This window comes from Mytilus californianus, unplaced genomic scaffold (genome assembly GCF_021869535.1).
Source record: "Mytilus californianus isolate M0D057914Y unplaced genomic scaffold, xbMytCali1.0.p SCAF_2, whole genome shotgun sequence".
NCBI classification, from domain to species: domain Eukaryota; kingdom Metazoa; phylum Mollusca; class Bivalvia; order Mytilida; family Mytilidae; genus Mytilus; species Mytilus californianus.
This window is the reverse complement of record NW_026262668.1, coordinates 64099298-64124432: the sequence shown is the minus strand read 5'-3', so window position 1 is coordinate 64124432 and position 25135 is coordinate 64099298. Positions and strand designations below refer to the sequence as shown.

At 32.0% G+C, this 25135-nt stretch overlaps 1 protein-coding gene across 2 annotated transcripts in view; it reads right to left on the bottom strand.

Moving 5' to 3' along the window:
- Window positions 1-10380: 10380 nt before the first annotated feature.
- The window catches only part of LOC127730225 (protein crumbs-like), an 85330-nt gene continuing 70575 nt past the window's right edge, over window positions 10381-25135 (bottom strand). For both annotated transcript variants that reach the window (XM_052238513.1, XM_052238514.1), the window contains 5 exons: window positions 18481-18597; window positions 17439-17669; window positions 16546-16688; window positions 15636-15729; window positions 10381-15039 (listed from right to left, as the gene is read on the bottom strand). In XM_052238513.1, coding sequence (XP_052094473.1) covers window positions 14900-15039; window positions 15636-15729; window positions 16546-16688; window positions 17439-17669; window positions 18481-18597 — 725 coding nt within the window. In that variant the 3' untranslated portion in view covers window positions 10381-14899. The remainder of the gene's footprint in view (window positions 15040-15635; window positions 15730-16545; window positions 16689-17438; window positions 17670-18480; window positions 18598-25135) is intronic.

Here is a 25135-nt window from a genome sequence, read left to right as displayed (position 1 = left end):
TATGTGTAAGGTGATTTGTGTAGCTTCGGAAGCCAGTACATAGTTGGGACTTTCATTGTATTTGGTTCTGCTTGTAAAGAAGTAGCTAATAGTTTATGTTTGTTACAGATATCGTTTTCTGAAAATGAAGTCAGTTGGAATGTTGGTGAATTGGTAATTTCCTTTTGCAGAACCTCAATGTAAAATTTACGTCAAACTATAATAATATTATATACTACCACTCATGTTCGCTAGCCAAGGGTTACGATAGGAGGGGTCTGGATCGTAACCCTTGGCTAGCGAAGACGACTACCACTGGGTGTTAACTATCGGAATCATATTGTAGTCTGAAACAGTCATTTTGATCTTAACAACATCTGAAAAGTCAGAACCTCAAATGTTAAGTCTTGTTTAGAGGTTAAGATAACTTTCATATATTTTCCTTATGGAAATTCATTACCGTTCAGACATATGGCTTGCAGTCAATCCGGTACTGTTCAGTTGTTATTTCGACAATTGAGTTTTGTACAGGTAAAAACAACTAATGAACAGTCTGATCATAGACTATACAGATTTTAATTGACTGCAAGCAAATGATTCTGACAATTAGCACATACTTACAACTTCTCGTCCAATTAAATTACTTAAATGTTGTCTTCTAATTTTCATAGTACATACTTTTTCCGTGCACTAAGTAACTATGCATGAATGACCACAAGGGTAAGCTTTCATTGTATCGTAATCATTATTTTGAAACAAAAATTGCCACTGACTATTTTAAGATTAAATGATGTGTCCCAAATTAAATAGTTTGTAATTAGTGTTCGCATTGATTTTTAGCTCACCGGGCCCAAAAGTGCCAAGTGAACTTTTCTCATCACTTGACGTCCGTCGTCGTCCGTTAACTTTTACAAAAATCTTCTCTGAAACTACTGGGCCAAATAAAACCAAACTTGGCCCAAATCATCTTTAGGGTATCTAGTTTAAAAAATGTATCCGACGACCCCGCCAATCAACAAAGATGGCCGCCATGGCTAAATATAGAACATGGGGGGGGGGGGGGTTATATCTCTGAAACTGAAGCATTTAGAGCAAATCTGACAGGAGTAAAATGTTCATCAGGTCAAGATCTATCTGCCCTGAAATTTTCAGACCCATCAAACAACCCGTTTTTGGGCTGCTGCCCCTGAATTGGTAATTTTAAGGAAATTTGGTTATTATCTTGAATATTATATTAGATCGAGATAAATTGTAAACAGTAAAATTGTTTAGCATAGTAAGATCTACATATAAGTCAAAAATGACCAAAATTGTCAATTGACCCCGTAAAGAGTTATTGCCCTTTAAAGTAAATTTTTCACAATTTTTCGTAAATTTTTATAATCTTTTACATATATCTTCTCTGAAACTACTGGGCCAAATGAAACCAAACTTGGCCTAAGTCATCCTGAGGGTATCTAGTTTTAAAAATTTATCCTATCACCCCGTCAATCAACCAAGATGGCCACCATGGCTAAAAATAGAACCTGGGAAAGGGGGGGGGGGGGGTAAAATGCAGTTTTTGGCTTATATCTCTGAAACTAAAGCATTGAGAGCAAATCTGACAGGAGTAAAATGTTCATCAGGTCAAGATTTATCTGTCCTGAAATTTTCAGACGTATCAGACAACCCGTTGTTGGGTTGCTGCCCCTGAATTGATAATTTTAAGGAAATTTTGCAGTTTTTGGGGATCTTGAATATTATAATAGATAGAGATAAACTGTAAACAGCTAAATTGTTCAGCAAAGTAAGATCTACAAATAAGTCAACATGACCAAAATTGTCAATTGACCCCATAAAGAGTTATTGCCCTTTAAAGTCAATTTTCACAATTTTTCGTAAATTTTTGTAATCTTTTACAAAAATCTTCTCTGAAACTACTGAGACAAATTTAACCAAACTTGGCCACAATCATCCTTAGGGTATCTAGTTAAAAAAAATGTGTCCGATGATCCCACCTGCCAATCAACATGGCCGACATGGCTAAAAATTGAACATAGAGGTAAAATGCAATTTTTGTCTATTATTTTGAAAACCTTTATGACTAGAGAAAATCTGACAAGGACAAAAATGTTCAGAATGTTGAGCTCGTCCAACTGTCCATTTACGTCAAAATTGTCAGACGACTTCTTATAGGAGTTATTGCCCTTAAATGACAAATTTTACCATTTTTTTTTCATTTTTGCCTATTATCTTGAAAACAATAATAGATACAGAGAAACATTAATGGCAAAAATGATCATCAAGACAAGTTCTACAAATAAGTTCACTTTGTCGAATTCGTCAGCCTACTCCTTATGAGAGTTATTGCCCTTTGATGATGATTTTTACAATATTTTGTGTTTTTGCCTTATTTCTTAAAAATTATAATTGATAGATAGAAACTTAAGTAGGCAAAAATGGTCAGCAAGACAAGATCTACAATTAAGATAATATAGAGGAAATCGTCCGATCTACTTACAAGTCACATTTTGCTGATAAAGGTATATACTCTTTATAGGAGTGATTGCCCAGCCCTTAAATAAGGATTTTTTTACCCTCTTTTGTGTTTTAAGCAAAAACTAAAGAAGATGGAGAGAAACTAAACAGACTAAATTAATGTAAGATCAACAAAACAGAGATTTTTCTTATGAATTCTATTCTTGTCTTCAATGTTGGAGAGTGTTCTTTGTTGAATATGCACATAGACCAAGGTGAGCGACAGAGTCTCTTTAGAGCCTCTAGTTAAATATCCTGCTATTAAAATCTTTGGATCTAAAAAAAATGTTTTTGACAATTGCAAGTTTCTTTCATTTAAATAAACAGTAACACATATGGCCCTTAATACCTTGATACGAGTACAACGCTATCTTAAAATTGTGGTAATTTATCATCCATGCAATTACTTTGTACACAAAAAAAATGTGTACTTTGAAACCTTGTGAAGGGAAATTAAGACAACTTGATGATTTTTTTTTACTTTTCCTAAGGAAATTGCTCTATTTTGTCATGAATTGATTGATTGATGGAAGTTTCTTTCATTTAAATAATCAGTAACAAATATGGTCCTTAATACCTTGATTCGAGTACAACGCTATCTTAAAATTGTGGTAATTTGTCCTACCTCCATGACAAATATGTTGTTGTCCCCGCAGATAAAGCCCCAAACAACACCGTTTTTGTGTGTAAATATCATTACATAAACTGCTTGATAAATGAATTAGGTATTGATAATTCATTTGGAAACTCAACATATACCCTCTCGACACTTACCAAAGAGGAAATCCTGGATAATAATAGGTCTGTTCTATGTTCCTTTGGAATTTCAACCAAAGATGAAGAACTGGATCTTCCATCACTGTATTGGATACCTAAACTACATAAGTGTCCTTACAAACAACAGTATATTGCTGGGTCTTCCAAGTGCTCCACGAAACCTCTTTCTAAATTATTGACATCTATTTTATCAGCAATCAAAGCCGGGCTCCAAAGTTATTGTGAAACAGCCTATTCTAGAGGTGGCGTGAATAAGATGTGGATACTAAAAAATTCCAAAGATCTTTTAGAGTACATACAATCCAAGACTCTCTCATCTTGCAATAGTATTAAAACATTTGACTTTTCTACACTTTACACAAGTATTCCCCATTCCAAACTAAAAGACAAATTGAAAGAGTTGGTATTACTTTGTTTCATTAAAAAGAATGGCGAACGTAGATACAAGTATCTTGTCTTGGGGAGGGATAAATCCTACTTTGTAAAGAATCACTCTGATTCAAACAAAAAATTCTCTGAAACTGACATTATCAAGATGCTTGATTTCTTGATTGACAACATATTTGTTACGTTTGGAGGATGTGTTTTTCAACAGACTGTCGGAATTCTAATGGGAACCAATTGTGCCCCTCTTTTTGCCGACTTGTTTCTTTATTATTATGAGTCTGACTTCATACAGGAACTTCTTAGGAAGAAAGATAAGATGTTAGCAATATCCTTTAACTTTACGTTCCGCTATATAGATGATGTTCTCTCACTAAATAATACAAAATTTGGTTATCCCATCGAACTAGAGATAAAGGATACTACAGATACAGTTAAGTCTTCCTCATATCTTGACTTACATCTAGAAATTGACAATGAGGGTCGGTTGAAAACAAAACTTTACGACAAAAGAGATGATTTCAGCTTCCCAATTGTGAACTTTCCATTTCTATGTAGCAACATTCCAGCAGCGCCTGCATACGGAGTATATATCTCCCAATTGATACAATATTCCAGGGCTTGTATTTCCTATCATGATTTCCTTGATAGAGGATTGCTGCTCACAAGGAAGCTTTTAAACCAAGAGTTCCAAATGGTGAAGTTGAAATCATCCCTTCGTAAATTTTACGGACGCCATCACGAGTTGGTTGACCGTTATGGAATAACCGTTTCACAGATGATATCGGATATGTTCCTTATGTCGTAACTACAATACCCTTCCCTTTTCACGAATGTGACCTACCGAATTAGACTATTTACCGGATTTGTAATAACATAAGCAACACGACGGGTGCCACATGTGGAGCAGGATCTACATACCCTTCCAGAGCACCTGAGATCACCCCAGTTTTTGGTGGGGTTCGTGTTGCTTAGTCTTTAGTTTTCTATGTTTGTGTCATCTGTACTATTATTTGTCTATTTGTCTTTTGATTTTTGGCCATGGCGTTGTCAGTTTGATTTCGATCTATGAGTTTGACTGTCCCTCTGGTATCTTTCGTCCCTCTTTTATCATCCATGCAATTACTTTGTACACAAAAAAATGTGTACTATGAAACCTTGTGAAAGGAAATTTAGGCAATTTGATGATTTTTTTTACCTTTCCTAAAGAAATTGCTCTATTTCGTCAAGTATTGATTGATTGATTGATTGATGGTTACTAAATGTCCAGTGACAAATGTTTCATGCATGTTTAGGACGATGAAAAACCACGATAATGTCTGAAGGGAATGTGCCATCTATATATATATATATATATATATCTGATAAATCTTTTAGTTTTTACTTTGAAATAAAAAAAAAATAACAAAACCTATAATCTTTGATCTATTGGTAGCTTGTTAATGCATATCTGCTAGACTATCTATGGGGACATATTATGTTTCAAATTTATTATAGTTTTAGTTTTACTGTGAAATTGAAAAATGTTTTCAAAACATGTAACGCTTCCAGTGCAATTTAATTATTGCCTGATTTTGGGAAATTTATTTTGTCATCTTAACACATAAAAAAGTTTAAGGTGACCTATAGTTGTTAATTTCTGTGTCATTTGGTTTCTTGTGGAGAATTGTCTCATTGTCAATCATATCACATCTTCTTATGTTTACATCGGATGTGACCTTGAAAGGTCACACCGGTGTCATGTTGCCGCAGAAATTCCCTTGCCGTTTGACTGATAACCGAACGTATTTCGTATAATTACACGGATATTATCGAGTGCAAAATAACTGTCCTTATCGCTTGTTATATATTAATTTCATCAATAAATATTCATGAAAATAATTTTTAAAAACATAGATAAATGTATGAAAATGTTTTGTCGTGAGAAATATATATATATATATATATCAATAACAAATTATTACAGAAGAGTATCCACCATGCACTTGCACTGCACTATCATTAGAATAGTAGAATAGAATGATATACAAATAGCTGAAAATTATATATAACTGTTATACAAATATTAATATAATATATAACAACAAACCAGAGTTTACTGATAACAAATGATTATATCACTACAATATAATAGTTATAACGGCGAGCTTGAATCCCTTGCCATTTATTCACCATTCACAAAGGAACTTGTCTCAGAAAAAAATATATCTATGTTCTTTAACCTAACTTTCAGGTATAGAGATGTGATTTTTTTTCTGAGACAAGTGCTTCTAACCATCCACCAGAACTTGCGGTCATCCGATGTTCAGTACTTTGATTATACATGTAGTAAAACAGCGCTTTATATCAATATACATACTTACACCAGCAGCTACAGACTTTTCATTCTGGAGTCGAGGGCATTTTGAAATCACATATTTTACTATGATACTGCTGAGTAGATTTACAAAACATAAAACTTCGTTAATGAACTCCGTTTTACAAACACCTGTGATACAAGTAGTCAGCCAAAATAAACTATGAATAGACCAATTAAAAGATTACTTGAGTTGTAAATATGTGCGAAATTGGATAGTCTATGAAAAGGTATATACTATGAAATTAAGAGCTCGGGGCACACCCCCTCGCACTAAATTTCATAGTATATACCATTGCATAGACTTACCGATACTTCACTGAAAGACTGAATATGATCAAATAATGCAGTGTTCAGGTAAAAAATCGTTTAAGATCAAAATTAGTTAACTCGTGATTACATTTTAGGCTTTCCAAACAGAGACGTTTCTGGTGAAAAGGTTATTACGGAACAAGTTTGTCATAGTTTTTTTAAAAGCTCAGATTTATCAACTGCTTTAACATTTAAAATATTTGCAGGACAACGAACTCTCCAACTAAGATCAACTAAGGTCTAGCTCAAATAAAACCTGTCATGTAAACATGTTTATGAAAGTGTAATGATTTCAATACAAAACATTTTCAACCTATTATGTATAATTCGAGGGATGTGCTATATGTCATACATGCATGAGTATTAAGACATATATATATAAGCTCCTTTACGACAAACCCACATATGGTTAACATATCATTTAAAGTTACAGAAGAACAGATATATTCCTGGAACAACCTGACTACCGTCAGACTATCTCGATATGGACCATGCATGCATTTTTATTTGTTTGTATGTCTGGTTTTTTTCGGAGGGGTCCAGTCTCAAGACTGGTAGCTGGTGTGGTCTGTTCTACTGAAAAGTATTTCTGGTGATTCTGTTGTCATTCTAATGTCTTACTGGAGCTTGAAAATTAAGTCAACGCTTTATAAAACGTTGGACATACAATCCTACACGCAGACAACCATATACCAAATTAAATTGTTCATCTATCATGCATGAATACTCAGAAAATACCTAATCCTGGAAACTCGAAATGACCACTAAAACATGAAAATGAGGCCATGGTGATATGACATTATGTCAAACGGACATATACTCTTCACAGTCAACCCTTATATGGTTGATGGTGCTGGAGTCCTACAAAGTACACCAATTTCACAATGATATCAAATAATTTGAATCTTATTAGATATTCAGAGCTCTGTTGGGTTCCTCACGTCGACCTTGACCGTAAAACATAAGTACTAGGTTGGTGTAGTTCTAGACGTTAAGAATCATATTAAAAATCTCAAAGTAAAAGTCTTTAATATCTCAATACTTTTGACACCAGGGTACTAAGACATTCAAGGAAATGACGAGGCAGCCATTCTGATATAAATATTAGCAGAAGAAGCTAGAATCTTACCACCAGAAAATACCAATGTGTAGACGTGAAAAACGAGGCCGCCTAAGGTAAAACACAAATGTGATAAAGACGATGGGAAATCAGCAAACAAGAAGAACACTTTAAGAAAATTTATCAACAGTAAAGCGGGACATATTCTTTGATCATTCCCTTAATAAAGACTTACACTAGTAAACTAATTTTGGACTGAAACTGTCATTTGGACCTGAACAACTCATTTAAAGACTGAACAATAAATCATTTAGTATGTCCAGTCTTTCACTCAATTGTTAGAATTATTCACTGCGGTTAATTCACTGCTGTTCAGACTTTTCGCTTGCAGTCAATTAAGTTTTGTACAGGTAAAAAAAAAGCAACATACTGAATTGTCTGAACAGTAATGGATTGACTGCAAGTGCAATGTCTGAAAATTAATTTAAACTCTTGACAAGACCGGACGTTTTTGTGTTCCAACTTTTTCATATGTTGTTAAGATCAAAATGGCCATTTGAGACCAACATATGTTTACTTGTCTTATGAACTAAAAGGAAATTAGGACATTAAAGATAAAGGCTTCAAGAGTTAACAGAGCTGTTTGATGTAAAAGGACCGAAACAGTACACTATTTCGTTAAAGTGTCCGCTGTATGAATAACACAGAGAAATTATAATCCTAAAGGAGACAACAGAACTGGGGAAAATAAACATCAACAGCGTTACTCTCACATATGAATTGTGAAAGATCAGAGGAGACATGTTGCAAACTTGAAGCAATTGACGATTTCATCGACATTTCAGAAATATTCAAGAGATCGGAACCATCTAAATCTAAAATTGAGAATGGAAATGGGGAATATGTCAAAGAGATAACAACCCGACAAAAGAGCAAACAACAACCGAAGGCCACCAATGGGTCTTCAACGCAGCGAGAAATTCCCGCACCCGAAGGTGGTCCTCAGCCGGCCCCTAAATAAAATTATGTACTAGTTTAGTGAAAATGGACGTCACACTAAACTTCAAAACATATAAATGAACTGAAATTAAAAAAAAACATACAAGACTAACAAAGGCCAGAGGCTCCTGACTTGGGACAGGCGCAAAAATGTGGCGGGGTTAGCTTGTGACATGTTTTGTGTAATCTCATTCTTAGCAGAAGACAATAAAGATGCACATGGAGAATATTTCAGCCGAGAGACATTGGTAAAAAAAATCATTACGCCTGGAGCGTAATCATTCGAAAGTCAACTTTGCCCAAGGGAGTTGTAATGTTTTATTTTAGCTTTTCATTTATCCCCATTCATACTTCTACGAATTTCCATTTGATAGACTAGCTGACCCTCAGCACTCCAGCTTGATGTTTTGGCTTCTGTTTGTACAAATATAGTTGCCTCCTCGATTTCTGTATGTTCTACATATATGGCATAAATGTTCTTTTGGAAAAGAAACTTTTAGATATATTTTTCTACTTATCGATGTATTTTTTCTATTAAAGCAAACTTGCTTCATTAGGAAATTTCAAATATCCCAAGAGCACAACTTCTTCACTGCAAACAGTAAAACCTCCTCGCAATTATTTTCAAAAATATCAAGGCATTTATTAAATATGAACTGAAGTTATCTTTGAAACAATCAATTTTTCTGATTTCGCCCATTTCAAAAGACATAACTAAATGTAATAAGCATCATAATAAAAATTCTATCTGACCAGCTGTATCTGACGGGTCAGTTGTACTTCTGTTGAAGAAAAAAGAGTAATACTAAAATGATTTATAACATACTATTCTTATGTTCCCCTAAAATAAGGCTCCATACTGATTAAAAAAAAATTCTCTGAAACTGACATTATCAAAATGTTCTTGATTAACAACACAATTGTTACGTTTGGAGGACGTGTATTTCAACAAACAATCGGCATTCCTACGGGAACCAACTGTGCCCCTCTTTTTTTCCGACTTGTTACTTTATTCATACGAACCTGACTTCATACAGGAACCTCTTAGGAAGAAAGAAAAGAAGTTAGCAGTATCCTTTAACTTTACTCTCCGCTACATAGATGAAGTTCTCTCACTAAATAATTCAAAATTTAGTGACTATGTTGAACGCATCTACCCCATCGAACTTGAGATAAAGGATACAACAGATACAGTTAAGTCTGCCTCATATCTTGACTTACATCTAGAAATTGACAATGAGGGTCGGTTGAAAACAAAACTTTACGACAAGAGATGATTTCAGCTTCCCAATTGTGAACTTTCCATTTCTTTGTAGCAACATTCCAGCAGCACCTGCATACGGAGTAAATATCTCCCAGTTGATACGATATTCCAGGGCTTGTATTTCCTATCTTGATTTCCTTGATAGAGGGTTGCTGCTCACAAGGAAGCTATTAAACCAAGAATTCCAAGTGGTGAAGTTGAAATCATCCCTTTGTAAATTTTACGGACAGCATCACGAGTTGGTTGACCGTTATGGAATATCCGTTTCAGATGATAGCAGATATGTTCCAACTACAATCCCATCCTCTTTTCCCCGAATGTGACCTACTGAATTAGACTTATTACTGGGTTTGTACTAACATGAGCAACACGACAGATGCCACATGTGGAGCAGGATCTGCTTAACCTTCCAGAGCACCTGAGATCACCCCAGGTTTTGGTGGAGTTCGTGTTGCTCTGTTTTTAGTTTCTATCTTGTGTTTTTTGTACTATTGTACCAATGATTTCGGTATAACTTGGGACTTTTGAAAATTTTACCACAATATATACATGTACTGCTGATAAGGCTGAATGACAGAGGACAGACGTGATATATGTACAGTATAAAATATATATATACAAGGATTATTCCTAACATCTTTGAAAGATGCATCAACATTTTAGGTTTGATGTGAATTAAAACTGAGATGAAAAGGTTCATTACTTTGTACCCATAAAATAAGAAAAACACTATTTAGTCTGATTTTCTTTATTTTTCAATGACTAGGTCATTAGTTAGCAGTACAAAAAATAACAATTTTCTGTATACATGATACATGAATAATAATGATGTATGGATTAAATATTGCATATTTATTTCAAAAAATAAAACACTTTAAAATTTATTTCATGGAATATAATGACAATAATGTTGAAATGCTATGAAATAGAACATATAAAATTATATCTTGATACAAATTCCATGATTACCACCATTAAATACAATATTTGTATGTTCAACAAATGAATCAAGAATGAGTGTATATTCGAACTCTTGCTGTCATCTTTATAAAGCTAGAAGAAATTACAGCAGATTATTATAGAAAGGTTTCAATTGACACAATTTGAGCAAGAGTTACTTCCCTTTTAATGCCATGCTGGAGGTCATAGTGTGCAAATTCCTTCAAAAATCAGCCGAATTCTATTGGTGGCTAAGACTTTAGACAAAAGGTTTTTCTTAACAATTTTATTTCTTTTATTCTTGCTTAATTCATTACTATGATCTAGTAAGGATCTCTTATCAGACGTGTGTATCATATGTTTCAATTTCGTTAGTCGTATAAGAAAATCAACAGTTTATCCCTCCAAAATGGTGGCAAAGGAAAATAACTCAATCTAAAATTACATCATTCGAAACCTATCTATAATTACACTATCAATGTTTGTCCAGCAAACTTTGATATTCAGAGATGATGTGTGATAAGGTGTTTCAATTCATTTCAAGTTAGCAGACACAAAAGTTGATTGACGTCAGTTCCTTTTAAAACATTTCAAATAATGAATATGAATTTATCCTACATTAATCTGCATTCTTATTCAATATTTTCTCCTGCACCTCTGTATAATGTATGATAATGAATCACGAATAAAAGTACTACAGATTATGAACTGCGTAGAAAAATATACTTATTTCTATAAATTATAAGAAATATATAAAACCTATATTAAAATTTCTTGAAACCATCTGCATCATTCCTTAAATCTTGATACAAAGAAACTTGTTTAAAAAAATATTTATTGAAAATGAATTCAGTCTATACAAGCATTTTCCTGTGTTAATATAAACCTTTGTCTGAATAAATAAACCTGGAGCCTATTTAATATTTTAATGTCTTTTTAATAATGAATGTCTCCCTTTCAAATCTCATTGGCTTCAAACCTCTTAAGCCATTGTACTATATATATATTTGTTTGTCTTCAAATATGGAAATCTTTTGAAATACATACTAAAAACCAAGTCAAGATTGTCCACTTTTAACTAAAGCTTTAAATTCATAATGCATTTAAGATAACACATTTTTGTAGGGATGGGGGTCAGAAATAACATTTAATTATTTAAACATAGTCTGTGAATGCACTAATTGAATTCTGAAACACTGTCATACAATCAGCAATCTATTCTATTTCATATTTAGGTAGGAATTTTTTAAAAAGGGGCACATTTTATTGCTAAAGAAAAAATGAAAATGCCTACAAAAAGGTGAAGTGGGTGAAATGGTCAATCTCAGGTGGCACCGACAAGTTAATAAACAGCTTCTCCACTAGGGCAACATATGCCCATCGTGTGCCAGAAGAATACTCAATTTTCTCCCCAAAAAATTGCAATTTTTGAAATGTTTCCAAGCAATGAATCCCCAATGGAATTATTCATATATTATAAGGCATGTTCGTGAAATTATCATATTATCCTCAAATCAAATTATTTCCAGTGATAATTAATACAATGTTTTCATACATCAAAATCAAAATATAATTTATAACACAAATTATTACAAAGAATTAAAACAAAAGATTACATGGATGGAATATTCTACATGATATGTGTTTGATATGTAAATTATGTACAAATGTATATAAGTATCATACAAGTGTATAAAAATCTATTTACAATGCACAACCTTTTGATGAGGAATGGAAATGGTCAATTATTATGACCAATTCTACAAAACATAACATAAATATAAATTGGAAAAAAGTTTATAAGACAAATAAATATTCACAATATAGAATTCCCAATGTCTAAAGCATTTTTGAATGCAGTTTATATGAGTTCATCTGAAAAAAGTTCCATTTAGTAGTTAGATGACAAATGTAAGCATTGTACCACTAATCCTTAAAACAGAAATGATTTTGCTCATTTAGAAATAAAGTGAAAATGGCTGTACTGGAACCAAATTACTCTTTCATAATGGACAAATTCTGATTAACAATAGAAGAAATACACTAAAAAAGGGAAAAGGTCCATCTTTGTTAACATAGCAAAGCCTTAAACAGACAACATAAATATTTATTAAAGGATCAGTCAAATAATTAATCTGTGATATGTTGTGATATATTACTTTAACCTTGATTATGTTATGAAAACTGAAGAGTTTACAGAGAATATTATTGTAACAACAATTGCCTCATCTTTGTAATTTGAGCTAATAGCATTATTAATTTTGCATGGAGATAAAATATTTCTCTTATGTATTAGTCTCAGCTTCAACATTGAGGGTTTAATAGGAAAATTGTGTTTAGATATCATTCTATGATAAATAAAAGATGACAATAAACAAAATGTTTGCACAAAAAAGTTCTAGTTTGACAATAAAAAAATCAGTAAATTAATAGAACAATCTTTTCCCCAAAAGCACAGCATAGATCTTTAGTTCCTTTTACATTACAATAATAGATTAAGTGATACTGTGGATTCATTATTCTTCGTTGGATACCAATTTTCGTGGATTTCGTGGGAACATGTGCACCACAAAATTAAATATTCAACGAATGACAAATTTTCTTAAGGCTTGTATTCAGACTTCGGCAAAACCACAAAATTAAATATCCATGAACATGCAAGTTTGCCTTCATCCACAAAAATTTGTACCCATGAAAATAATAGTAATCTTTTTTAATTTATATGATATGACAACAAACCATTCACAGGAGCCTACAGCAGTGAGTTCATCATATGTTGTCAATCAAGATGAACTACATATATTAACCATTTTAAATATATTGCTTTTTTTATTGAAATTCAAACAATTGGTGATCATAGAAATGTTTTAAATGATTGGAATTGTATCTTATTATGAAAGTGTCAATGAGTATTTTGTGTTGTATTCAAAAATGTATTTCAATTTTGAACTAAAGCAATAATGAAGAAAAATGCATAAACTTGAATTGCCAAAAAGGAATGACATTATAAAGGCAATATTTTCTTTATATGAACCAAAATGTTTTCTTATAGGATTGATGTTTTATACATTCACATATATGGCATTACTCCAATAAATCAATGGCAATTAACCGATCAGTGTTAACCTTCTAATTTACATACATGCTGACATTATATATTGAAAAAACATGATAGCCAAAGAAAAAAAAAATCCAGTCGTCATATAATTCTTATATAAAATAATTTCTCTGTTCACCAATCTTAATCGCCAAAATATATCTAAAAAGGAACGATAAAAACAAGGTTGCACTTTACCAAGCTATTCATAGATGGTAACAGATGTATTGGCCATGCCTGGTCAGGTGAAACACTTTTGTGTATTCAATTAAGATGAAACTTAAAATTTGATTTATATCTTCCCTTTTTGGCAATATAAAATGGCTGTGACTTGACTAGCACTTTGGTAAATGAAGGCAATAAATACATTTTATACAATCTTTACCCACTCATTTACTTATTATTTAAAGGAGGCAATAACACCTATTGATATGTTATTTGTGTGACTAAATATACATAAAACTGTAAAAAAAAAAAAATATAATAAATTTAATTTACAACCTAAACTGATATGTATTGCATTAACTGGGAAAAAGTTCTTTACAAATAGTTCATTTAAATTAAACCTTATAATATAACTGTTTTTGTTCTTTCGAATATTCCAAACTTTCTTAAATTTTCCATCAGGAAGAGTCCCTTTCGTATTGAATTATAAAATTTTGTTTCAAATTTGTGCAATTCATCAAATGAAATATGGTTTGAGACAGTATTGCTGTAAAAACTTTTTTATCAACATAGTGGCTACCAAGAGTTCCTGTAAATAACTGAGTCCAAATATTATATTTTACTTTTTTTTTGCTGTAGCTTATTTCAATACTGCTTTTAATCAACATAACTTGAATCAATCAATATGGTTGCATAGTAAATAATTCAAAATGTTTTTGAATGGCACATGAATGGCACATTCTCTTTCACATCTCATTGTGATTGGTCAGTTTATATATTGTAACCATTCTGAATCAGAACTGACTATGAATACCTGGTCATGCCCCATTCCTTCTTGAAAAACAGTTATAATTGTCCCTCATTCTTGACATTTCTTAATAATTTCATCCGACTGAAACTTCACACTGTCATACGAACACATTTAATACTTTCCAACATTATGGTATACATATTCACAGTCTTTGGAATGTCATTTGATTTTAAATTTTCTGAATCCAACACATTACTGTGGGATATAATCTCATAATTGAAGTCTATTGCATTCAAGCTTCATATAAGCCTTTCTTCTGGTGGTGGTTTAAGTACTTGACCCAGTTCTACTCTGGACCCTGTAACTTCTTGTCTACTGGGACTATATGTTCCTCTTGTTGCTCTTTTACTGCGAGCACATAACACAAACACAACTATCACTGTTAAAAAAACAAGTCAGTTTAATAGTGACAGGAATTTTTTCAAATCATAAATTTTGTTGAATCTGAATGACATTTCATTTATTGCAAGTTTAAACAATTATCAATTCTTAATATTTCAATTTTTAAGTGAATGTGTGTGTGAAAAAATCTCCTCAATTCATTCCTTTGCTGCTACTTGTTTAGGTGATGATTGTTTTGATTTGGACACAAGAGGCTCTAACAATGTTGATTTCATCTTGTTAAGAAAAGTGTATACTATATACTGAATGTACTATCAAGTACAAAAACGTTTTTGTTGGCATCTTTGTTAAGGCTTATTTGTATGTTTGTTTGAATATTTTAGTCAGTTGTGTTGTATGTTTACAATTTCAAATCATAGATTTTATTTAATCTCTCCTATCAACTTCTATTGTTAATATTTTTTATCTGGAGAATTGCATGTTCATGTGAAATATACATCCAGTAGAAAAGAATATTTTTATTTCTGTGTTTGCAGGGGAGTTAAAAAAACATACTAGATTTTCCTCTGGTAAAGTAAAAATAGCATTATAAAAACAAAATAACAAACAGCTGTAATTTTAAAGAAAACTTACCAACAACAATAGCAATCAGTATAACAGCTACAACTGGTCCAATGATATACCACATAATGTCATTTTCATTATTTATTCTTTGGTAAAAGGGATCCTAAAAACATAAATATATGTTACAATAACTGTGCAAAAAAGACAAAACATTGTCTCTCATCAGTTGTTTTAAAAAAAAAAAAAAACTTGAATATTGTCTTCATATCTTACACGGTTTGAACATGATGTATGATGTAATTCATTCACAAAGATATTTGTATTATGAAGGTGTGAATTACTATAAAGAAATACAAAGTTTTAAAGATTCTAAAAAGGTTGCATTCTTTGCTACACATTACCCAATCAATTGCAACTGGCTTATTCTACCGATACATTGCAGATCTAGTAAAATTTAGACCTTGAATTAACTCACAACAGTATACCCCTGCCCTAGAAATTCAATTATCTCCCCTTAATAATATTATGCAGGGATGATTTTCATTTATGGAAATCCTCATGTAGTGTTCTAATACTGTCTAAAGTTTCATTCATCACTATCCATCCAGCCCATTAGAATGAATTGCACTTATAAGGCAAATGGACAGACAGAAATTGAAAGATGGGCAATGGTATGGACAGGGTGATACCTATTAATATACCCCCTCCCCCATAAAAATGTGTGCAGCGTCATAATTAGTGGTGGTCTCAGTGGCACATCTCATGATAAACCAATATGTGGTGGCAATCAGGAAACTTTAGGTGTGACATTGATTTAGGCTGAATATCTGTTTTTTTGGGGGGGACACTTGCAATGGTTCCAAAAATTTCTTCTAGAAGGTTTTAATCACAGGTTTTAAGAACACAGTTTTTTAATCCTAACCAGAAAAAATTATTTATCCAAATTACAAGTCTTGTTTACAACATACTGGTACCATACCTTTATAGAACATCTTTTCCCTTCATATCCAGGAATACAAGTACAGGAGAAGTCACCAGGAGAATTATCACATCTGACAGAATTGACACAGGTTTCTGAGGCACATTCATCTATATCATCTTCACACGTTTTATTAATGTAACCTTAAATAGAAAAAAATTTTCATTTAAACTATCCACATCTACCATGCAAATTCTTGAAATCAAAAAAATTAATATTTACAAGAAAATCTTGTTAATTTACCCCCTATATGCACAATCTGTTTCCCTGGACTCAGTTCCATTGACCTTTTATTACTCTGTTGAATTTTACAAATTTAAACATTAGTATATCAACTAGTTCAATGGTTGTTGTTGGTTTATGTCTGTAACATTATTTGTCGTAAATTGTTTTGTTATTTATCAGGCCGTTAGTTTTCTGGCTTGAATTGTTGATTTTGCACAAATTTGCATACAAGCCTTTAGAAAACATTGCACTTGGTTGAACTGTACCCCTATTCATGACATTTTTACCTATTATGTCTGTTTGTTTTGTTCACATATTGTTGCCGATATAATGGAAATTTATGCAACTGTCATACAAGTGAGAGGTTTAGCTAACTATAAAACCAGGTTTAATCCAACATTTTCTACATAAGGAAATGCCTATACCAAGTCAGGAATATGACAGTTGTTTTCCATTAATTTGATTTGTTTGAGCTTTTGAGCTTTTGATTTTGCCATTTGATAAGGGACTTTCTGATTTGAATTTTCCTTGGAGTTCGGTATTTTTGTTATTTTACTTTTTAAATTCATGGTTTACCTTTATCCATTAAATTCATTTAAACTGTTTTCCCACAAATAATAATGAACCCACAGTAAGATGTAAAAAATGCCACTTTGATTTAAAACTACCTGTATTGTTACAATCACAGTAAAAATCATTGACTTGATCACTGCAGTTTCCACCATTTTTACATGGTTGAGAGTTACATTCGTTTATATCCGTGGAACAATTCTTGTCAATATAACCAGGTGTGCAAGCACAATAGTAATCACCAAGTGAGTTAGAACAGGTACTGGAATGTTGACAGATTCCTTGGAGACATTCATCTATGTCAACATCACAATGGGTACCTTGCCATCCTGCAATATATTTAAAATTGTTAAAATTTTTGTACTTAAAATATGCTAACATTCATAGTCATATTAAATCAGATTGAACTACCAACTATTTTTTATGCCTAAACCCCTCCAACCGCAGCAGAGGGGGAATTAAGTGTTACCCTTGTCCGTATGTACGTCCGTCCCAAAATTAGTTCCGTTCTCTAACTTTAGTTTGCCTCAACCAAATGTTATTAAACTTATACACAATGCTTATTACCACACAAAACAGATCAAGTTTGAATTTGGGTGGAGTCACTTAAACTTTTCTTGAGTTATGTCCCTTTATAATGCAAGCGGGGACAACATCTGATATATAATAGGTTGAAAGCATTTGAAATCCCTCTAGTTGAGATGCAATGTTTCATACTTTTCAGCACAAAGATATGAACAATGACAATCACCAACAAGGTTTCAAATTTGATGGACATATAAAAGAATTTCTGCATGTTTACTATAACTAAACACAAAATATTGATGATCATAATAGGTACTGTTGATTCATTATTATTCTTGGGATACCAATTTTTCGTGGATTTAGTGCGAATAGGTTAACCACAAAATTTACTGTTAACGAAGTGTATATTTTCTTAAGGCTTGTATAATTAAGACTTCGGTAAATCCACGAAATCAAATATCCATGAAAATACAAGTTTTCCTATATCCACGAAAATTGGTATCTCTGAAAATAAATGAATCCACGGTACACAAAAGTATAATCAGTTTTGATCAATACATGTTATCATACATACTGTAAATATGTCTTTTAAATAATGAGTAAATATGTTCCTACCCCTGTTACAAGTACAGTTGTAAAATCCGTTTTCTTTGTCTTCCTGATAGCAGTATGCTGTATTATTTTGATTGCATGGATTGTCAGCACACTTTCCTTTAGATTCACACAACTGACCTACAATAAAAATGGAAAAATGTCACATAATTTGAATACAATCTATGTTTCTTAATAAAAATCTGAAATTACCTTCTTGTATTATATAAATATATATATTTTGTTCACATGAACAATGTAAAATCATAAAAATTTATGTATGCCTTCGCAAACAAATTTATAAGTTGAATTTTGATTGCTTAGGGTTACCAATCACCGGCACAATTTTATCAAATTATTGCTTTACAAATCTTCATTCTGGAAATGAAAGTAAAAGTACAAATCAACCATTCTGTGTATGACCAGTTTATTTTTGGTTATCGTTATACTGATAGTCTAAGTTATTGTTCAACTAATCCAAAACACTATTGTGGGAGTAAATAAATTGACATTAAAAAAAACAAAAATGTAGTAAAAGTCAGTTAAAATTTGATGTTTAATTATTTTAGGTTTTTTTTCCAACTTTTTATAGAAGCTTGGTAGACCTAAAAGTTCTCAAAACATGAAATGTTAAATAAAAAAGCCTGCTTACTGAGTGAACCAGGTTTTTTCAGATATAGAACCCCCATTCAGAAATATTTTTTATATTAGTTTGTTTTATGCCTTCCCTTGTTTATAGAAGTTTTTTTAAACCTAAAAGTTCTCAAAACATGCAATTGTTGTTTTTTTCAGAGATAGAACCCTATGCAGACATGAATATCTATACAAGTTTACATTTTTCCTTCAAAGATATATTTATTGTAAATTGATGAATACCACCTAAGTAAATGCATTGGTATTGATGAACACATCCTTTAGTAGGAATGAACATTTTACCCTTGTACCCTTTCTATCATATTGCTTCAAAGGCTAACATTAGATGATTTGATTGATTGATTGCTGATTGCTTAACGTCCAGTGGCAACTATTTTATGCATGTTCAGGACGATAACAAATTAACAATACATATAATAGGTAAGTTCTTTAATAGGGGTCAACAAGCATGAAGGGAGGTACATTTGGACTTTCATTGGAAAATGAGGATAAATTGGAAAGGGACAAAATTTGGCTTGGCAACAGGCCACCTTAGGACCCCTCAAAGAGTTGTTGCAAGGGTTCTTCTCAGGCAGAGAGTGTGGCACTCTCTAGATGATTTGAAAGACCTTGTACCTCCAGCAGTTGTTTCCTTTTAAATGTGAAGATATAAGCAGTTTAATTTGACTATCAAAAAAGTAATAATAGGAAAAGGCATTGAGCAAGTTACAAATACAATGGATACATTTGTTTTCGTGGGAACCAATTTAAGTGGTTCAACTTAAACCACGAAATCCATGAAAATTAATATCCCACAAATAATAATCAATCCACAGCATATAATGATTATGATAGGATGTAAACAAGTATTTACTGTTCTCAGTTGATCCTCTGGTTAATGGGTACATATTTTGTATATTATAGTTTTAATATTTTAAAAGTTTGAACCACAATATATTTTAAAAAGAATTGAATTTTTAAAAATGTTGTAAAATTATAGCATTTTGAGATTTGACCCTCTTCAGTGAGAAGTGATTTGTCTGTATACTAAGGGATCTCTACTTCCCCATAAAATTGAGTAAATTCATTTTTTGAGAGCATGATGATTTGTCCATTAGTCCCCACACATTTACAATTAGAATAACATACCTTAAGCAATGTTGTTATAATATATCAGTATGTACTTCTCAATTACTCATTTGCTTTACTTATGACATGTAACTGTAATTCCCTTAGGGAGGTCCAATAATGCAGTAATAAATTTTATAAAATCATAAATTTATTGCATATAAAGTTATACTTAGGTATAATAAATGCCTTGACTTTTGAATGCCAAGTTTGACGGCTTTTCAAGGTTAAAATATTATTCCATTGTCTGTTTAGTTACATCAGATTCTTACACATATTTTTAGGATTTTTAGACATTCAGTGGTTTTAATAATTTTAGGTTTAAGACCTTCTATTCCTTTATTCCTATTTTATACAAACAATGATTAAAAATAAGAAGATTTGGTATGATTGCTAATTAGACTACTCTCCACCAGGGACCATATGAAGAAGTAAACAACTATAGGTCAACATACAGCCTTCAACAATGAGCAAAATCCATACTGCACATCAAGCTCTAAAAGGCCCAGAAATGACCAATGTACAACAATTCAAACAAGGAAACTAACTTTACAAAATATGCTTTCTTTTTGTCATAAAAGCAAGAAATAAACAAGAAAATATCCTGTCTGGGATCAACTGGAAAATTTTAAATACATAAGAAACCCTAATGGGGAAAGACTGCTTGGAGATTGAAATATATGGTTAAAACACATTTATCAAACCATTTATCAGATAGCTAATCTGTGCAATAAAACATTGAAACTATTTGTCTATTTACTTTTCCATGCCTTCAATAAGATATATCCCAAGTTTATTATAATCCTTAGACTCACACAAGTTTCAGTATACTAATAAGTTATAAATTTAGTTTATCATAAAAGGCAATAAACTTCATTACTTCTTTAGATATTTCAATAAAAGAAACAATACAACTTACAATAGTAAACTGAAATAAATATATCCTTAGATAGTTGACAAAATGTCCAATATAAACTTCCTGTATGTCACAGTGAACACCTACATACCCCTAGGAGCCATTCAGGTATCCAACGTTATCTCAAAATCAGTGAATTTACTTGTTAAAACAATCAATGCACACAGTTTGAAGACTATTACACAATTACATAACAGTATTGTTGGTAAATTATTCTAGTTTTTCACAGTGAAATTAATCTTGAAAATTGTGTAATGAACTATAGTTTTCAATGACTTATTCTATACTGTACAGAAAATATGTAAAGTTGGCAAATGTTAGTTTAAAATTGAAAAATTTTGATAATTTCTCAATTTTAATGCCATTTTTTGTGGGGTTAATGGGGGTTTGGGTTACAAAATCTCAATTTTTTAATGAGAAAAAAAAGTCATAAAATCCTGTAGATATTTTGGAATAATATAACTTTTAAAAATTGACTGATGAAGAAAGTTTTTGTACTCATGAAATTCACAAATAATTACATACAATGGCTAACTGTGTTTATAACACTTTTAAAAATTTTCTTTTTTGTTTATGTCTAAAAAATGAAACTGAACTTACCCAGTAACAGACAAATAGTACTTGACAATTTGGGAAATAAATACATCCCATAATCACTTGACATAATATTTTAAACAAACTGGACACCTCTAATTACCTGGATCCTATCATATGTATACATATCGCTCCGAGGAAAACATAGTCTTTTGTTTTACATTTTTGTGTTAACCTTCCATTGTGATACATAATTTTTCCATTACATTAAACAGTAAATAATACACAGATATTCAAGATATAGCAAGAAAATACAAAATTCGTTCTTTACAATCATTTATATTTGTCCAATCAGAAATAATATCTTACTCATTTTATCATTATATTTTTTTTTATTTTTTAAAAGTACCGATTAAATTTTTTTTAAATTTCCAATTAAAAAAAAAAAAAGATGCACACAGTATTTAGACAAACTTTATAATCATGTTACTTGACTTATATTCATGTACTGTGGATTATTATTTATTGGATACCAATTTTTAGTGGTTTTCCTGGGTACATGGGAATCACGAATTTAAATGTTCAACCAGTTACAAATTTTATATAGAAATCTATGAAGAATCTCGCAAAACAATGACATCGAATATCCACGAAAAATACAAGTTTTCCTCAATCCACGAGAATTGGTACCCACGAAAATAATTGAACCCATAGTATTTGGGAAGGAGACCATACATACAGGCCATAATCTTGCCGGCGAAATGACGATTTAAGTCGCCAAAGAATTTTGAAAATCGCTAAATCTCGCCAGCCGACTGACTTCATGGCGAAGTCAAATCGCTATGAAAATCGGTAAAAGGGAGACAACTTGTGAATTACAAGTCTCCCAGGTCAAAAAAATGGCGACTGACAAGTGGGTCTCATTGGGGTCTAAGCTTGACGCGGGATTGCCGATTTTTTGTAAGCGTGACACGTGAAAGTCAAATTATTGTGCCGTGAAAACGGGAAATGATGTCTAGCGGGATACGGGAAATTAAAAAAAAAATGAGAATTGCTAACGTACATAGTCATAGTGTAAGCGGGATACGGGAATCTGACAAAACAGTAAGCGGGATGCGGGATCAGAACCCCCCAATGAGACCCCCTGACAAGGAAAATCGAGATTTTCGAAACGACCCGGCCAGGACTAATACTGTCGACGATCAAATTTAATAAATACAACGGCGACTTTGAACATCCTCGGATATAACATTCAAAACTATTCAAACGCAAAACTGACCGTCTGTTAAAGTTATCATTTACAATGATTTTTATCTCAGGATGTTGCGTAATCACTCAGCTGATTTGTTTTAATTTTTTTTATGACGAGTCGATCAAATTGTACTATTCGGTAGGTTAAGGGTGGGAATGAACGGTAGATTTATTATATTCATTGAACATGTTGAATAGAAAATGAAATATTAAAGGTAGAAAGACAGCTTGTGGATAATGTGATTGCATACGTACGACCCGCTGTGATCAGCAGTGGATTTTTTTTCACGACCATTTCGTTGATAGGGAAGATATCTTTAAAAATGATAGAAATTAGCTCTTTATCGGTTAATTAATATGTGATTGACAGATATTTTCATTTATAGGCTTACAATCTTTAACGAGAATCTCAATTTGCAACTACATGTAACATGATGTCCTGGACATTCAATAATGTTTTACAAAATAATGACAAGTGGTGATATAAATTAAATTCCTAGTCATGTGAAATTCATCAGGCAAACTGGGAGTCATATTTTTCTGGACATTTAAAAATAAATTGAGGCAGATGCACATGAATTTAATGCATCATAATAATTTTTCTAGGCTACTCCCTCATGTCCCAAGCAACACATTTTATTTAAACTTCAATTCAAGTTGACAGTACAAATGGTATCAATGAATTAATAACAACTATATTGTCTAAACCGTTTTATTAAGAACTTTCTACATATACATTTTGTACAATAACATGAAAAAACTGCAAGTATATTTTTTTTGCATATAAAACAATTTCCTTAGTGATAAGCACGAGAACACTATGCAACCGAAACGGTAATGGAATCTCACTTCTCCAAGAAATTGACCACTTCTCCCTTCTCTCTCATGGAAGGAGAAGTCACTTCTCCCTCTCCAAAATCCTAGATTAGGCCCTGTACATATACTATTTTCACTGTTCTGCTTTGACAATGTTTTAGAGATGAGGAAAAAAATTATGACCACTTGCTATAGTGGCCATCGTTGATGAAAGACGGTGCAATTGGACAAAGAAAAAAAAACGGAAAGTTTGCTTTCAGCTAGCTTTGCTGTTTCAGAGCCTTTATTAAAATTGTATATAAAGTTAATAACATGGAATGGTTACAGATGTTGCAACCAAAATTGCTATAAAAAACCTCATCATACATACCAAGATTAAAGTTTTGTATGGCAGACATACTTTTCGCTTTTCATCTACATAAGACTCATCAGCGTAACTTTAATCATATACCGGTAATTAAAAAGGCCAAATAAAGTACGAAGTAGAAGAGCATTGAGGACCCAAAATAAGAAATGGCCCTATCTAATTTGAACTATTTTTAACGTTAGATATTTTCATTTTTGTGAAAGATACCATGCTTTGCTACTTCAATGTAATAGTATCAATGCCGAGTCTTAGGAGTTTCTTTGTGTTTTCTGATTTGTGTGTTTTTCTTTACATTACAGCTGACTCAAGGATTTGTCTCACTAAACAAATGATCCTTTGTTGACATAGTTTTGTAAATGAATCTTTGAATTACCTCCGGTATATTGAATTTAAAGTTTAACTGGCAGCAAATTTAAATGGAACACATTCATCTACTATAATTTCCTTATCAACTTGAAAAGTGCTTATTGAATTATTCACAACTCTGATCATAGATATGACCTTACAGGTGCTAAAAATAACTTTGATTTAAATGTGTGAAGAAGGTGAAAGTTTTCTTACTTGACATTAGACATAAACACGTAAATCATATGTTCCATATATGGCCTTTTATGATAACGATATGTTACTCATCAAAACTGTATGTCTATGTAATACCTTTTACACCTGAGTAGTTAACGAGATAAATCTACATCAAAGCACAGGTAGACACAGGTAAAAACGTGTACTGTACTCGGTCAACCAAGTAAAAGGATTATCCACAATAAAAAAGATTTGCCTGAGAATTATAGAAAGCTATTTATAGTCAGTCCCATTTATAGTTTAAAGAAATTATTGTTGATTGTATGACACCAGCAATAAACCTTACTACAAAAGATTGATTGATTGTTGTTGTTTCCTTAATGCACTACAAAGGACAATTCTCTGTGCAACATCAATCACTTAATATAGAATCAGGACTCTCATATAAATTAGAATGAAGGATTCAGTCAGGAGCAATTTATTGTTACATCAAAGTTTAACATCTTAGAGAT